The sequence below is a fragment of the Schistocerca americana genome, chromosome 1 (assembly GCF_021461395.2).
Source record: "Schistocerca americana isolate TAMUIC-IGC-003095 chromosome 1, iqSchAmer2.1, whole genome shotgun sequence".
NCBI classification, from domain to species: Eukaryota; Metazoa; Arthropoda; class Insecta; order Orthoptera; family Acrididae; genus Schistocerca; species Schistocerca americana.
Window position 1 is genome coordinate 675139467 of NC_060119.1, and position 13937 is coordinate 675153403.

The window sequence follows — 13937 nt, forward strand, 5'->3', positions numbered from 1 at the left end:
ATCCTAAGGAAATGCAGTCCGAAAACCAAGGGAAGTAGGTTACAGTACGCTTGTTCGCCCATTGCTTGAATACTGCTCAGCAGTGTGGGATCCGTACCAGATAGGGTTGATAGAAGTAATAGAGAAGATCTAACGGAGAGCAGCGCGCTCCATTACAGGATCATTTAGTAATCACGAAAGCGTTACAGAGATGATAGATAAACTGCAGTGGAAGACTCTGCAGGAGAGACGCTCAGTAGCTCGGTACGGGCTTTTGTTGAAGTTTCGAGAACATACCTTCACCGAAGAGTCAAGCAGTATATTGCTCCCTCCTACGTATATCTCACGAAGAGACCATGAGGATAAAATCAGAAAGATTAGAGCCCACACAGAAGCATACCGACAATCCTTCTTTCCACGAACAATACGAGACTGGAATAGAAGGGAGAACCGATAGGGGTACTCAAGGTACCTTCCGCGACACACCGTCAGGTGGATTGTGGAGTATGGATGTAGATGCAGGTAGATGTAGAATTGAAGCTGTGAGGGCGGGTCGTGAGTCGTGCTTGGGAGCTCAGATGGTAGAGCACTTGCCTGTGAAAGGCAAAGGTCCCGAGTTCGAGTCTCGGTTCGGCACACAGTTTTAATCTGCCAGGGAGTTTCATATCAGCGCACACTTCACTGCTGAGTGAAAATCTCATTCTGGATAATAAATGTGTAGTATATACCCTGGTTGTCTGCTATGGAAATAAGTGTTGTAGATGAGTTTGTGACAGTAAAGCTGCAAATTTTGGTTTTTGGATACAATTTGACACCTTTTGATGAAAAATATTTCTGCATTTTGTACATGCAACCAAACAGAAAAAATGAACAATATACAACCAGACTGCATCCGAATGTTTCACAATGTGTACTGCGTAAGATATTTCATATGCTGTTCTGTTCCGTGTATCATAGGCAACACAGTTTTTGTAAGGCTGCAACAGAAATGTTGTAGCAATGAAAAGGCATAAGTTTGCATAATTGCATTTGGAAGTAGCTGACTCGTGTTATTGCATCTTTTTCTTTATTCAATTAATTTCATTGCTAGTGTGAGTAAATGATGAAAATTCTATATTCCTAGATGTTAAGTTTAAATTCTCTCTCTTTCTTTTTTTCTGCATGAGCTATTTCTGTTACTTCCTTTGAAATAACAACAATGTAAGAAAAGATAGATTGCTACTACCCGTAAAGATTAATGCTAAATTGCAGACAGGCACAATTAAAATACTCATAAAGTTTTCAGCCACAGCCTTCATCAGTAAAAGAGAAACACACACCATTCATTCACACAATCAAGCACACCTCATGCACATATGACCGCCACCTCGCACAGCTTAGGCCAGAATATAACTATCACATGAGATGGAAGCAGTAATCTGGAGGGGACAGGGAAGGGATATTGCGGGAACTAGAATCAGCTTTATCTGCAGCCAGACACACTGCTCCAGAACCTGATGAGATCCATTACACCATGCTTCGTCATCTGTGCCCTGAAGTGAAAGGTCAGCTCCTCTCGTGTTTCGATCAGATTTGGTTTGATGGACAGTACCCCATGGCTTGGAAAGTGGCAATCTTAATTCCATTCTGGAAACCAGGTAAGGACTGTAGCGCCCCTAACAGTTGTTGGAGTGTCGCCCTTACTAGTTGTATGGGTAAGTCTCTTGAACACATGGTCAACTGCCGCCTTGTCTGGCTGCTTGAATCCCGAGGTTACCTGAGCCGCTCCCAGTGTGGATTCAGGCACTACCGTTACATTCTTGACAACTTAATTCTACTGGAGATGGCAATACAGGAGTCCTTCTTACACGGAAACCATTTAGTTTGTGTGTTTTTTGACCACGAAAAAGCATACAACACTACTTGGAGGTACAACATCCTTCGCCAACTTCATGAATGGGAACTACGTGGATGCCTGCCACTTTTGATCCAATCCTTTCTTGAGCAGAGACGTTTTCATTATCGCATTGGCAATGCCATGTCTGATTGCTATGTTCAGGAAAATGGTGTGCCCCAGGGCAGTGTCCTCAGTGTCACATTGTTTGCCATCACTATCAATGGAATTTCCTCTGCAGTCAGGTGCCCTGTCAAATGCTCTTTGTGTGTGGATGACTTTGCAATCTTCTACTGCTCCTCTGATCTTAAGACGACAACGAGGCAGCTACAACTGACCTTTAGGAGGCTGGAAGCCTGGGCCCAGACAACTGGTTTTCGGTTCTCATCTGAGAAGACTGTGTCAATTTTAATCATGCTCATTGGAGTTTTAACCAACCAGAGCTTACAATGGGGGACCGTATTTTACTTTTTCAAGACATAGTGCACTTTTTGGGTTTATTATTTGCCTCAAAATTAACATGGCTCCCACACCTGAAAGATCTATGAACAAAGGGCTTCCGGTTGTTGAACATTTGAAATGCCTTGGCGGAAAAACTTGGGGAGCTGACAGGTCCTGCCTCCTACAGTTTTATAGAGCATTTGTTCGATCACGCTTAGACTATGGCAGCATGGTCTATGGATCGGCCCGTCCTTCCTACCTCCGGATGTTAGATGCTGTCCACCATGCGGGCATTTGGATATCGACTGGAGCCTTTCGGACCAGCCCAGTTCAGTGTCTGTGCAGAGGCTGGTGAACCACCACTCTGGATTCAGTGACGTATCCTTCTGGCTCAACAGGCACTGAAAATCTCAGCGTCACCGCAGTCGTTGGCATTTAGTTCAGTGATTCACCCCACCTTCGACCGAGTGTTCAGGAATCGGCACCAAGTGACCTAGCCATTTGGTATGTGTTCTACGGCCTGCCTCAAGGATCTGGATCTCTTGGACACGAAAATACACACTCAGGGATGGAACGCACTGCCGTCTTGGTGTCTTCAGAGACCCAAAGTGATTTTAAGCTTGACGCAGCACTCGAAAAATTGTACTCCAGATATGGTTTTGACAGCTTTGTTTTCGTCTATTTTAAGTATGTACCATAGTTTTATCGTTATTTATACAGATGGATCCCAGCAGGGGAATGCTCTTGGTAGTTCTGTGGTTTTCCCTGATAGGGTTTTTAAAGTGCGTCTTCCAGAACAATTTACAAATTATGATGCGGAGTTATATGGCATTTTAATGCCACTGGAGAGGGTTTACAGACATCACCGTGCGAGTTTTCTGGTCTGTTCCGACTCCCTTAGTGCACTGCAAGCGCTTCACCAAATGTATTCCGTAGACCCGCTGATTCAGCTCATCCATGACTGCTTACAGCGGCTCCAACACCGTGGCAAGGATGTGATATTTTGCTGCATAACTGGCCACATTGGGATACATGGTAACAACATGGCTGATAAAGCTGCCAGGGAAGCGTATTGGAATGGTGCCGTCCATCAATGTCCCATCCCATTGCACGCCATTATATCATTTTCTGACAGATGCATCATATGTCAGTGGGAGACTGAATGGTTGCAGGTGTCGGACAACAAATTGCGGTTGCTCAAACCAACCACAAAAGCTTCGCAGACTTCGTGTCAGCCTTGCCGCTGGAAGGAGGTTTTGCTTAGCCGACTGCACATTGGGCATATCCCTTTCACTCATGGCTTCCTGCTCTGTGGGGAGGATCCACCTTTCTGTGAAGTTTGTGGCGTGCCGCTTTCAGTTCAGCATATTGTGGCTACGTGTGTCCTGTATACTGATAATAGGGCAGCCCTTGGTCTTGCTGGAGATCTGCCCACCGTCCTCGCAGACGCCGATACCGGTGTTAACAGAGTGTTGAAATTTTGTGAACTATCAGGCCTCATCCCTAAACTGGTGGGGAAGGGCTGCAGACTTTAGCACGCTATAAACTGCTCTGCGTGTGGGGACAGCCTTCGTCCCCACCCATGAGATTTTGTGTTGACTCTACGTCAGGGCGCTGATGAGCATGCTGTCGAGTGCCCCCTCAACCCAACTCATCATCATCAGGGAAGGGATAGCAGTGTATGGCAGGGGCAGGGGGGGGGGGGTGTTTGTCTGGGGGAGGAGACTGTCTGGCAAGGTGGGGAAGGACTAGAATGCCAACAGGTACAGTGTCAGGAGGCAGGAGGTTGTAAAGCAGGGAGATAGGCAAAACAGAATGAAAAAGGAGATAAGTGGGGAAAGATGGGCAGATACATTGGCAGAGGGCAGCAACCAGAGGGTGGGAGATAAGAATGGGTAGGATGTCATAGGTCAGGGGGGGAAACTGTTGGGTGGGGAGGGTGTAGGGACAGTATGTTGCGTTCAGCTGTATGTCTTGCCACCAGGTGGTATACTTTGTTCTTGGCCACAGTTTGGCAGTGACCGTTCATCCTTGTGGACAGCTGGTTGGTGGTCATACCAGTCCAGTTCAGGCTTAAGAGACATTGGTTTTCTACAGAGGTGGGTGGCACAATCCGTCACAGATTGGCAGGAGAGTATAATAGAAGTGCTGAAAAGTTTTAACTGGTCCATGATAGACCATGATACAGTCATTTTAGGCAAAGCTGTTACTGATGATGGGAGCTGATGCTTTGCTTGTATCATGAAACAAAATGTCAGATTCCAAATGGAACTGTGCTCACAAAAAAAAAGAAGAAATGTGAAGATGATGGCAGTAGCAATAATTTTCTCGCATTTTTCCAGTAGCATGGCATTCTTCACAAAGAATTTGCACCTCTTGGTTGGAAGTAAATGAGGCAATTTGCTGGCAAATTTTAAAATGCTTTTTAGTCCAAGTCCAACAAGTTTGATCATACCTCTTCACCACTTTTGATTTTTTTCCTGTTGAGAAACAATAATTGACAACAATGCACTAATTGTTCCTGGCTGAGGTGAAAATTTTAATGCAGGAATATCCACAATATTTACTAATTTTTTGCACATCTGGTCATTTTTCACTTTCAAAACATTAAAATACACCTGAAGTATGCTAGACTCAACTCAGTTGATTAGGTCCAGTATATCAACTATATTTAAATGTCTTTTGAGAAGTTACTTGTAGCTGTACCTATCTATTAGGGGCTAAGAATCTTGTAGCTAATAGATCCATTTTCTTTACTGAGGGCCTTGAGGAACAGACACTTGTTCGATGCTTTTTGTTTCTGTTATTACATGAATTTATTAAACCTTCATTGTGCGCTCTCTCTCTCTCTCTCTCTCTCTCTCTGTGTGTGTGTGTGTGTGTGTGTGTGTGTGTGTGTGAGTCAATCCATCTGATTGACTGACACAGTTGTAGGTTGCCCTCCATCTTTCTTCCATTCTTAAATCCAGAACACTGGAAAATTAATTATATCAGTTTCTATGTGGTTTGAGTCATATTCTTTTTTTATTCTGTTTTATGATTTTGTATTAGGAATAAGAGCAGAAAATACTTCAACATTATAATATTTGTGATTTGTTAAAAAAGTTAGTTACATGCTCCATGGATCATATTCATGATAAACAGGCTGTGGAATGCGTAGCAAGAATGAACTTCACATTTTTCCCTTTCTCAGGCCATGTAATGATAGAAATAGAGCAGTATGCTAAATGAATCGTTTACACAGATATATAAACAAACACAGTATTGAGTTTGTAGTGCTCTTTCATAGTTTTATTTATTGGGGACTAATTTTTGTTTGTGTTTCTTTGCAGATACTTTTGAGGGCTTTGACACAAGAGTCTTAGAGGTAAGTTTTAGTAGGATTTCCTACTTGTAAGTTTTCGTTTTGTTCTCTTCATATTTTAATTGTAAAAATTTGAAACATCACTTGTTGTATTAGGGTTGTGTCATAAGATGTAACTCTGTGTGCTTCTGCTATGGATTTGTAAATTTGACTGTAAGATTACCCCTTTTCAGAACATAAAGTTTTCTTTATGGAAAATGCAGTACCTTCAAGGACCTATTCTTTTACTTATTAAATAAGAATATGTTGAGGTGCGAATATCAACATGTTAATGTTTATTTACAACATAGCATACACCACAAAATGTCTTGTAAATTAACAATACTACATTCCAAAAATGGATTGGGACATCAAAACACAATGTGAAACATAAAAAAATATCATAAGTCACAATTGGTGGTGGTGGTGGTGGTAGTAGTGGTAGTAGTGGTGAAAATATCACAAAATTGACTGATGGACATCTAAGTTTTTGATATAATCAGCTGCAGCTGGTGTCATCATCAGAAAATCATATAGTTGTCCCCCCTTATGCAGTCAGATTTTAGTGTTGTGTGATGTTATTCATTATTTGTCTTTAAACAGCTGTGTCATCCCGTGGTGAAGATATTGTTTTCTAGTTGTGATGTGAATCACGAAATTTTTGTGGCTGGCCCTGATCAGATTTAGGGTTGAACACATCTTGCAAGGTAGTTCAGAGCTAGCTGAGGTAGCTGTAATGTACTGTGAACTTCTGGTTGAGGTTCTTTGGTCCATATCTGCGTCTACTCATTTATGGGGTTGAAATCAACAATTTCCAGATTTTCTACTGATCTTAGAGGAAGCATTCTTGAGTATAGCATATTCCTTTACATATATTGATATTTATACATATTAGCAGTTGCAAGCTGAGGTTTTCTTTCAGTGACACCTGGAGAACAGTCATTGATAGAAGATCCCAGCTATAAGTTTATGCCTGCTATTGATGGTAAGTCTTATTCAAACCATCTTGCACACTGATTAAATTTCTATCTTGGTGGATATGGCACTCTAGTCCACAGTAATGAATTGAATACATCCATTTTCTGTAGCTGTTCCCTCAATATGCAGTGGATCTTCATATTGTTGGATGTGGATTATGGCTTGGAGTTCGTAGCCAGTGATGATATTGTTTGGGCAAGATTGATTATTAAGATTATACTTGGACCCTTCTATCGACACTCGAGAACCCGGACTCGCCTCCACATGCTACCAAAAACGTTTGGAAAACCTCAGTTTAATGGTATGGAAGTTCCCCACTCATACTGTCAGCATCAGCGAAGGCTAGTTATTCAACAGTCAGTTCAGATAATTACATTTTTGCAATTAGTAGGCATCACAAGACATCCTGTGAAACAATACTAAATGCTTTCTGTGGGAACTACTTTTGCCAGATAGTTCGAAGCTGAACATCTGTCAGGTGCATTTTTTTGGATCTTACATTAATACTTTGGTGTCTCACCCAGCTTAAATTATCTGATTGGATGGAGAGTTGCTTAACCAAAAATCGTTATTGTGCTGCCCATACGAATGTCAGCTACTCGAATAACAGCTTCTTATGTGCACTTGTGACACTTTTTGGGGAAGTTTACGGTTATGAGTACTGTGATGCAAAACAAGAAAGTCACAGCCTAGCCTCTTGCAGAACCTTTGAAGTCTCTAGTTGAAGCATTTGACTCAACTGATGACAAGTGGGTCTCAGTTGGTTCTGGAGACAATGCTGCGGATGGGAGCTTCATTTAAATTCCTTGAGAAAGCAAGTTTTCTCAACTTTCTTTGCCAGATGCTTGAATGATCTAATCATGACCTTGAAGCCCAGACAACAGCCAATGTTTATTCCAGTGTGTGTCACAATGTGCAGCCGACTGTCTCCTGTTCTGGCAGTGGCTGCCAGAACAGTCTCTTCAACATTTTAATGAGCCACTCAAGTGTACATGCAGAGTGAAGATGATGATCCTTCTTATCTATGGTTGCCTGTCCCCTAAGTGATACCATTTCTCATCATATGTTCGAAATGATGATGATTAACGGACCCTTTTCCACATGTGGCCGTCTGATACTAGGCATGACAGACTTACCTAACAGTTAAGTGTGACACATTGCCTCAGTTTCAATGTCAGTTGGATACACCACCTAAACTGGTGTGTAAGCTGGGTCAGTGTGGTACCTTCAGTTGTCCCTGGTCCCTGACTCCTATTTACGGCATTCAGAATGGAGCTTTTTGTGACTGGTGCAATGTATTTTTGAACAGCAAACAACTAGAACATTTTTGAAATCATCCTTGCTGATCTGTTTTTTTTTTATTTTTTTTTTTTATATATAAAAAAAGTTTCAGAATCTGTTATCCGATAAGGATTGCAAGTTACATTTAGAACTGAATCTAGAATGTCCAAGAAGGTGCTTTGTTTTATAATGAGAGTGGAATATGGGACAAAATTTCCTAATTTCCTGAAGCTAATCTGAAGTTTGTGTCTGAAACTTTTCTTTTGTAAAGGTTACATTCAATAACACTCACATACAAACACATAAAAATAGTGGAATTTATGACAAACACAGACAACAATCTCAGTATTATGCCACAGTAGGGAATTTCTTATGATTTATGTTTACGTCACTATTGTGAGATTTTGAATCCTTCCTATGAACAAACTAGCGAATGAGTTGAAAGAGGTGAACGTATTACACTAACTACTCAAGATCTTACTGCAGTTATGGAAAAAATGATATTCCAAATAAGATATTGTTGCTAAAGTTAATAAAATACCATACACAGTTATAGTTTACAGCCGTTAATTTACTGTGAACAAAAGTATAGCTGTAATCATGTTTGTACACAGTGTAATTAAGAACAACAATTGTCTAAGCGAGGACACTACTGAAAAAGACAATTGAATTCCACAAGTGTTGATGTAGTGTGAATTTTACATGGCACTCAAAATTATTTGGGAACACACATTTTGTCACGAGTTACACCAATTTTGTTACAATCAATGAATGGCAGTGGGAGAACAATAAGAAAATATCAGAATATCAAAGTGAATTTATCTGACAGAAAGGGTTCTACTTGTACAGAAAGGGGAATAAAAAATTGGTTGTCTTGTGTAATAAAATGCGTCAGTTGCACAAATTGTGTGTCTTTGTGACAACGTCTATGGGTCCATGCCAAAGATGAACACTGTAGCATCAATTTATCCCACTAAAAACATCAAAAACTGTGGAACACAACAAAGCACGTCTTCCACTTGCAGCGGCTAACATTGCTGACAGGACTATCAAGGCAGAACACCAAAACATGTCAATTGTAGGATCCCCATTAAGTGCCACATAGTTCATATCCAATACTATTTCTCGTTTCTCATGGAATGTATTTTTTATTTTTTTAAAGACAGGTTTTACTATTCTGTTTGAGATTTCTTCAGTGTGTGTAGTAATTTTTTTAATTTTCTTGTTTGCTACAGAGACTGCAACTGAATTTCCTCCCTGCTCTTTAAACCCATGACCTGATTATAATTCTGTTTAGACTCCTACATTTCTGGTTAACCTTATGTTGCATTGGAGGTTATTTAATTTGTTCTCCAGCTCCTCTAACAATCTTAAGATCATAATATTCTGCACTTTACTGTCCCCAAATAGAAATGGTAGAAGTAGTTGGCTAGACAAGGTGCATGTTATCGATTTAGTGGAACTTGATGTAACAAGCTATGGGCATAATAGTAACAGGGCATCACCCATGGGCTGCACCTATTGCCACAGTCCCCCCAGTCCATTACTGCTGACACTTTTCATTCAGGCTGGAATGCTGATGTCTCAGGAACTTGCACTTGGTTGTAAGGCTGCCCCTACCCATGGTAGGATCCAAAGAGTTTGACAAGACCTGGGAACAATGCCAGACTGCAGCATAACTTCCCTCTGGAAAGGCAATGTGTTTACATGAGCACCCACCTACCAGCAGAGCCTTTAAGTCTCCAGTCATCAGCAGTCACTCTGTCTCTATATGATTTATAACAAATTCAGATCTAATCTGCTGGTTACTGACACTCTCGCGCCATACTGCCTGAGAGAGTGTTGGTGAGCAATCCTCCATATTGGCTTCTCGTAGTAAGCTTACATTTATCAGGAGCCATTTTTTTGCAACTTATGAATTTTTTGCATTTTATGAAATGACAATTCAGAACCATGTTTCAATAATAGCTAATGCAAATGTTGAATCACCATCATCAAGGAAATGCTCTATAAGCTCTTTTTATTTCAGATGAAAACTGTAATAAACATGAAAGGCAATTTTGGACGTTATCGAAGAATGAGTGTGATGGTTGTGACTGGTAATGGCAATGGACTGGCGGGTTTTGCTCTTGCTAAAGCTGTGGAGCCAAGGGCTGCTTTGCGCAAGGCCAAGAATAGAGCTGGTCAGCAGGTCATGCATGTTGATCTGTTTGAAGGAAGAACAGGTTGGTTACCCTTTGAGTAATTCCTTAAAATTATTTTGAGTGTTTTTGCAGATATATTCTGTTTTCAGTATGTTTTTGTTTCTCTGTAAGTTTCCTGTTTCGTTAGCTAGTGATATGTACAGAGTGTAAACACTAGCTGCTGGCAACATATAACAGCCATATAACAGGGATGTAGCTGAAGACGAGGAGGAGGAGGAGATTAGTGTTTAACGTACCGTCAACAGTGAGGTCATTAGAGATGGAGCAGAAGCTTGGATTAGGGAAGGATGGGGAAGGAAATCGGTTGTGCCATTTCAAAGGAAACACCACTGGCTGGCTGAAGTGATGTAGGGAACTCACGGAAAATCTATATAAAGACAAGCTGATGCGTGCTTGAACTGTCGTTTTCCCAAATGTGAATCCCGTGTGCTAACCAGTACACGACTTCATGTGCTAAGTGAAATCAGCACCACCAAATTTTTATAGGTCACTTGTCGTCTATCAAGCAATGAAACAGCCTTAAATTGGCCTACAAAAGGCACATAAGCTACAGCGATTTTGGTTAAATCTTACTCGGGCATTAAAAACCCCTTGTTCCTGCATTTTCAAAATGTAAGATTTAAGTTCTTGCAAATTTTACCACAAAATATAGTGAATTTTAAAATCAAACAGTTAAATAGTTTTATTTGTCTTGTCTTCTTACTGCAAAACTATTGTGGTTGTAAGGGTTAAGTTTAGATTGAATTGTAAACATAATTAGTTTTTCCAGAAGGAGATTTTTACTCTGCAGCGGAGTGTGCGCTGATATGAAACTTCCTGGCAGACTAAAACTGTGTGCCGCACCGAGACTCGAACACGGGACCATTGCATTTTGCGGGCAAGTGCTCTACCAAGTTCTTCAACCCATCTTTTCTTCTCCAGCTAGTACCCGTGTACTCATACTCTCTTAGATCTTGTAAGTCCATCTCAGCTGGTTTTCTTCCCTACGGTCTGTTGCATCTGACATCTTCCTCCACCACTTACCTCGTGATATTGCATTCTTGACACATGATGTGACCACTTCAGTCTCCTATCTTTAATCACAGCTGCAATGTCCAGTGATTTGTACAGCTCTTGCAGTCTGTGGTTTTACCTTTTTCTCTTGTCTCCATGCTGCGCTGGTTCAAAAATCTCTTTCAGAACAGCATTCTCAAATGTCAGCATTTTTCTACCTCCCCCCCCCCTCCTCCTCTCTCTCTCTCTCTCTCTCTCTCTCTCTCTCTCTCTCTCTCTCTCTCTCTCTCTCTCTCCGCCACCAGAGTCCAGGTCACTGCTCTGTATAGAATCACAGGTTGTATTACGGTCCTCTAGATTGAAGAAATCTATAGAAGCCATGACTTGAGCAGCTATCAGAGTGGTAACTTTGACCTGTTTCTTGCTGGAATTCTTGCCATTCCTTTCACTGAGTACTGCCCCAAGATATTTGAATTCTTTTACCCTGTCAAGAAGTTTACCACCTCAATTAAAAAGGTTTGTCAGTATTCTCTCTGCTCACTATGAGGTATTTGGTCATATCCATATTCTTCATCAAGCCTGCTTTCATCACATCTTCCGGTAACACTCTTGTCCTCCGAACTACATCTTGCTGATGCTGTGCTATTAAGACTGCTTCATCTGTACAGTCCAGGGTGTTGATCCTTCTACACAGCTGAATTCCTGTCTCTAGGCTTTTCGTTTATCGGAGTTGTATCTAGAACCAGATTAAACAGAAGAAGGAAGAGGCAGTCTCCCTGTTGCACTCCATTCCCCAACTTGAACTTCTCTGACATCTTTCCATTCACTTTCACCATGCATCTTATCTCTTGTAGACATGCTCGTTAGTGTTTTATTTATTTATTTAAGTTTTATTGCAGTTCTGTCATATTGCTTGCCTGTTCACACTAAGTGCTTTTTGGAAGTCCAGAGAAAGACTGTAACCATCTCTGCGAAATTTACAAGTCTTCGATAACACTTGCCTTATTATATGTAGGTGATCTGTGGTTGATTTTCCCTTTCTGAACTCTGCTTGTTGAAATTCAAGTGTCTCCTCAGCTTATGGTGTTAGCCACTTCAGCAACAACATGCTCATGATCTTACAAGTTGTACATGGTAAGTTAATTCCTCTATAGTTGTCACATCTCATTAGATCTCCTTTAAGTTTTGGCAGATGACAGGCTTTTTCCATTTTGCCAGTATCCTTTCTCTCCTCCAAATTAAACAGATTAGGAGGTACTTCCTCTCTTGTAGGGTATATCATCCCTCTTTCAGCATCTCTGCAGGTATAGCAACTACTTCTTGGGCCTGTTCTTTGAGAATTTGTACCTCTTCCATGCTTGGCAGTTCATTCTCCACTTTGGGTATTTCACACTGTTTTCTTTGTACCATTCAGGAGATTTTCAAAATAATTTTCCATTGCTCCTTAGGTTTTGTTTCATCAGTTATCATATGTCATCTTTGATCGTGTCAATCCATGTGTTATATGCTTTTTTGAAAAACATGACTGTCCTGTAGAGGTCTCTTATATTGTCTACTGTTCATTCATCTTCTGCCAGTATTGCCTTGCTGTTATATACTCTCACTTTTCTGTTCAGAAGACATTTTTAGGTTCTTCAGCTGCTTCCACCTAACCCAACCTTTTTCTTTTATCTTGTTCACTTGTCAACCACAATACTCAAGCCACTTTTCTCTTGTTGATTGCATCTTTTCATCTATCATTAAACCATCCTCAGCTCTTCTCCCTTATCTCCAAAGGTTTCAGCAGCACATTTGCAGTGTGTTTAACTCTGATCTTGAGCTTTGACCATAACTTGTATACATCTTCTCTCTCTCCTTCCAGGGCAAAAAACCTGCTTCGAATTTTAACTGCATATTTGCCATTTATGTGGTCCTCTTTCAGTAGATCTGCATTTATTTTTCAGTCTGCTTCTCTTCTCCTGCAGTTATTGCATCCTGTCCTTTCACGAAATGTTGTCAATAGGAGATAGTGGTCTGATCCTATTACTGCACCTCTTTGAAATTTTAAATTCTCAATAATACTTCTGTGTCTACAATCCACTAGAATATGGTCTGTTTGATTCTGAGTGTTTTGGCCAAGTGATTTACAGATTATCTTAACATGTTTTTCTGAGAAAGGTAGATAGTCATAATCCTTAGATTTTTTGGAATTGTGGAACTGACTAGTCTCACTCAGTTGTTTGAGGAATCATGTAGACTATGGGGGCCAGTGTAGGGTCTCAGAAAAACCTCTCTTCCTATTGTGACAGTTGCATCACCAAGGACCACTTTTACGTCATTCGATAGCGCATCTTCATATACTGGTTCTATATTTTCTCACTAAATGCTGTGTGTGTGGCTAGCTATTGTGACCAAAGTTCAAATATTACTTCTGCAAAACAGTTAGTTGCTGTCAAGGACTCATAGGATGTGGGTCAGTGATTTCATACATACATCTGGTTGTGTACACTCATTAATACGAGCCTCTCTAGGGAGTGAGAGATGGACATCTATTGAAGAGTAGCATTTTAAGGCAGAGGGGAAAAGTGTCATGGCGTGCTGTAAAGGGAAAAAACTCTTTAACAGTCTGAACAGTTTTTAGAGCTTGGGAAAAGCAACAGTTTGTGCATGGGTGCTAGGATATTTTAGTAACTTCATAGTTACCAATGCGTTGCTACAACCATTGTCTCCTTGGACAATTCCAGTGGTTCTGGTCCTGTAACATTACAAAGTCATCACAATTTGATTAGCAATTCAGTGCCTCAGTGTCAGTGGTGAGTAGGTTTTATCTGCGATTTATGTTTTATCAACTTTCCTGCTGCAGCCA

The 13937-nt window shown here is 40.8% G+C and overlaps 1 protein-coding gene across 1 annotated transcript in view; it reads left to right on the forward strand.

The window, feature by feature from the left end:
- The window catches only part of LOC124608695 (28S ribosomal protein S5, mitochondrial), a 102377-nt gene that overhangs the window by 26302 nt on the left and 62138 nt on the right, over positions 1-13937 (forward strand). The window contains exons 5-6 of the mRNA XM_047140007.1: positions 5626-5660; positions 9925-10120. Coding sequence (XP_046995963.1) covers positions 5626-5660; positions 9925-10120 — 231 coding nt within the window. The remainder of the gene's footprint in view (positions 1-5625; positions 5661-9924; positions 10121-13937) is intronic.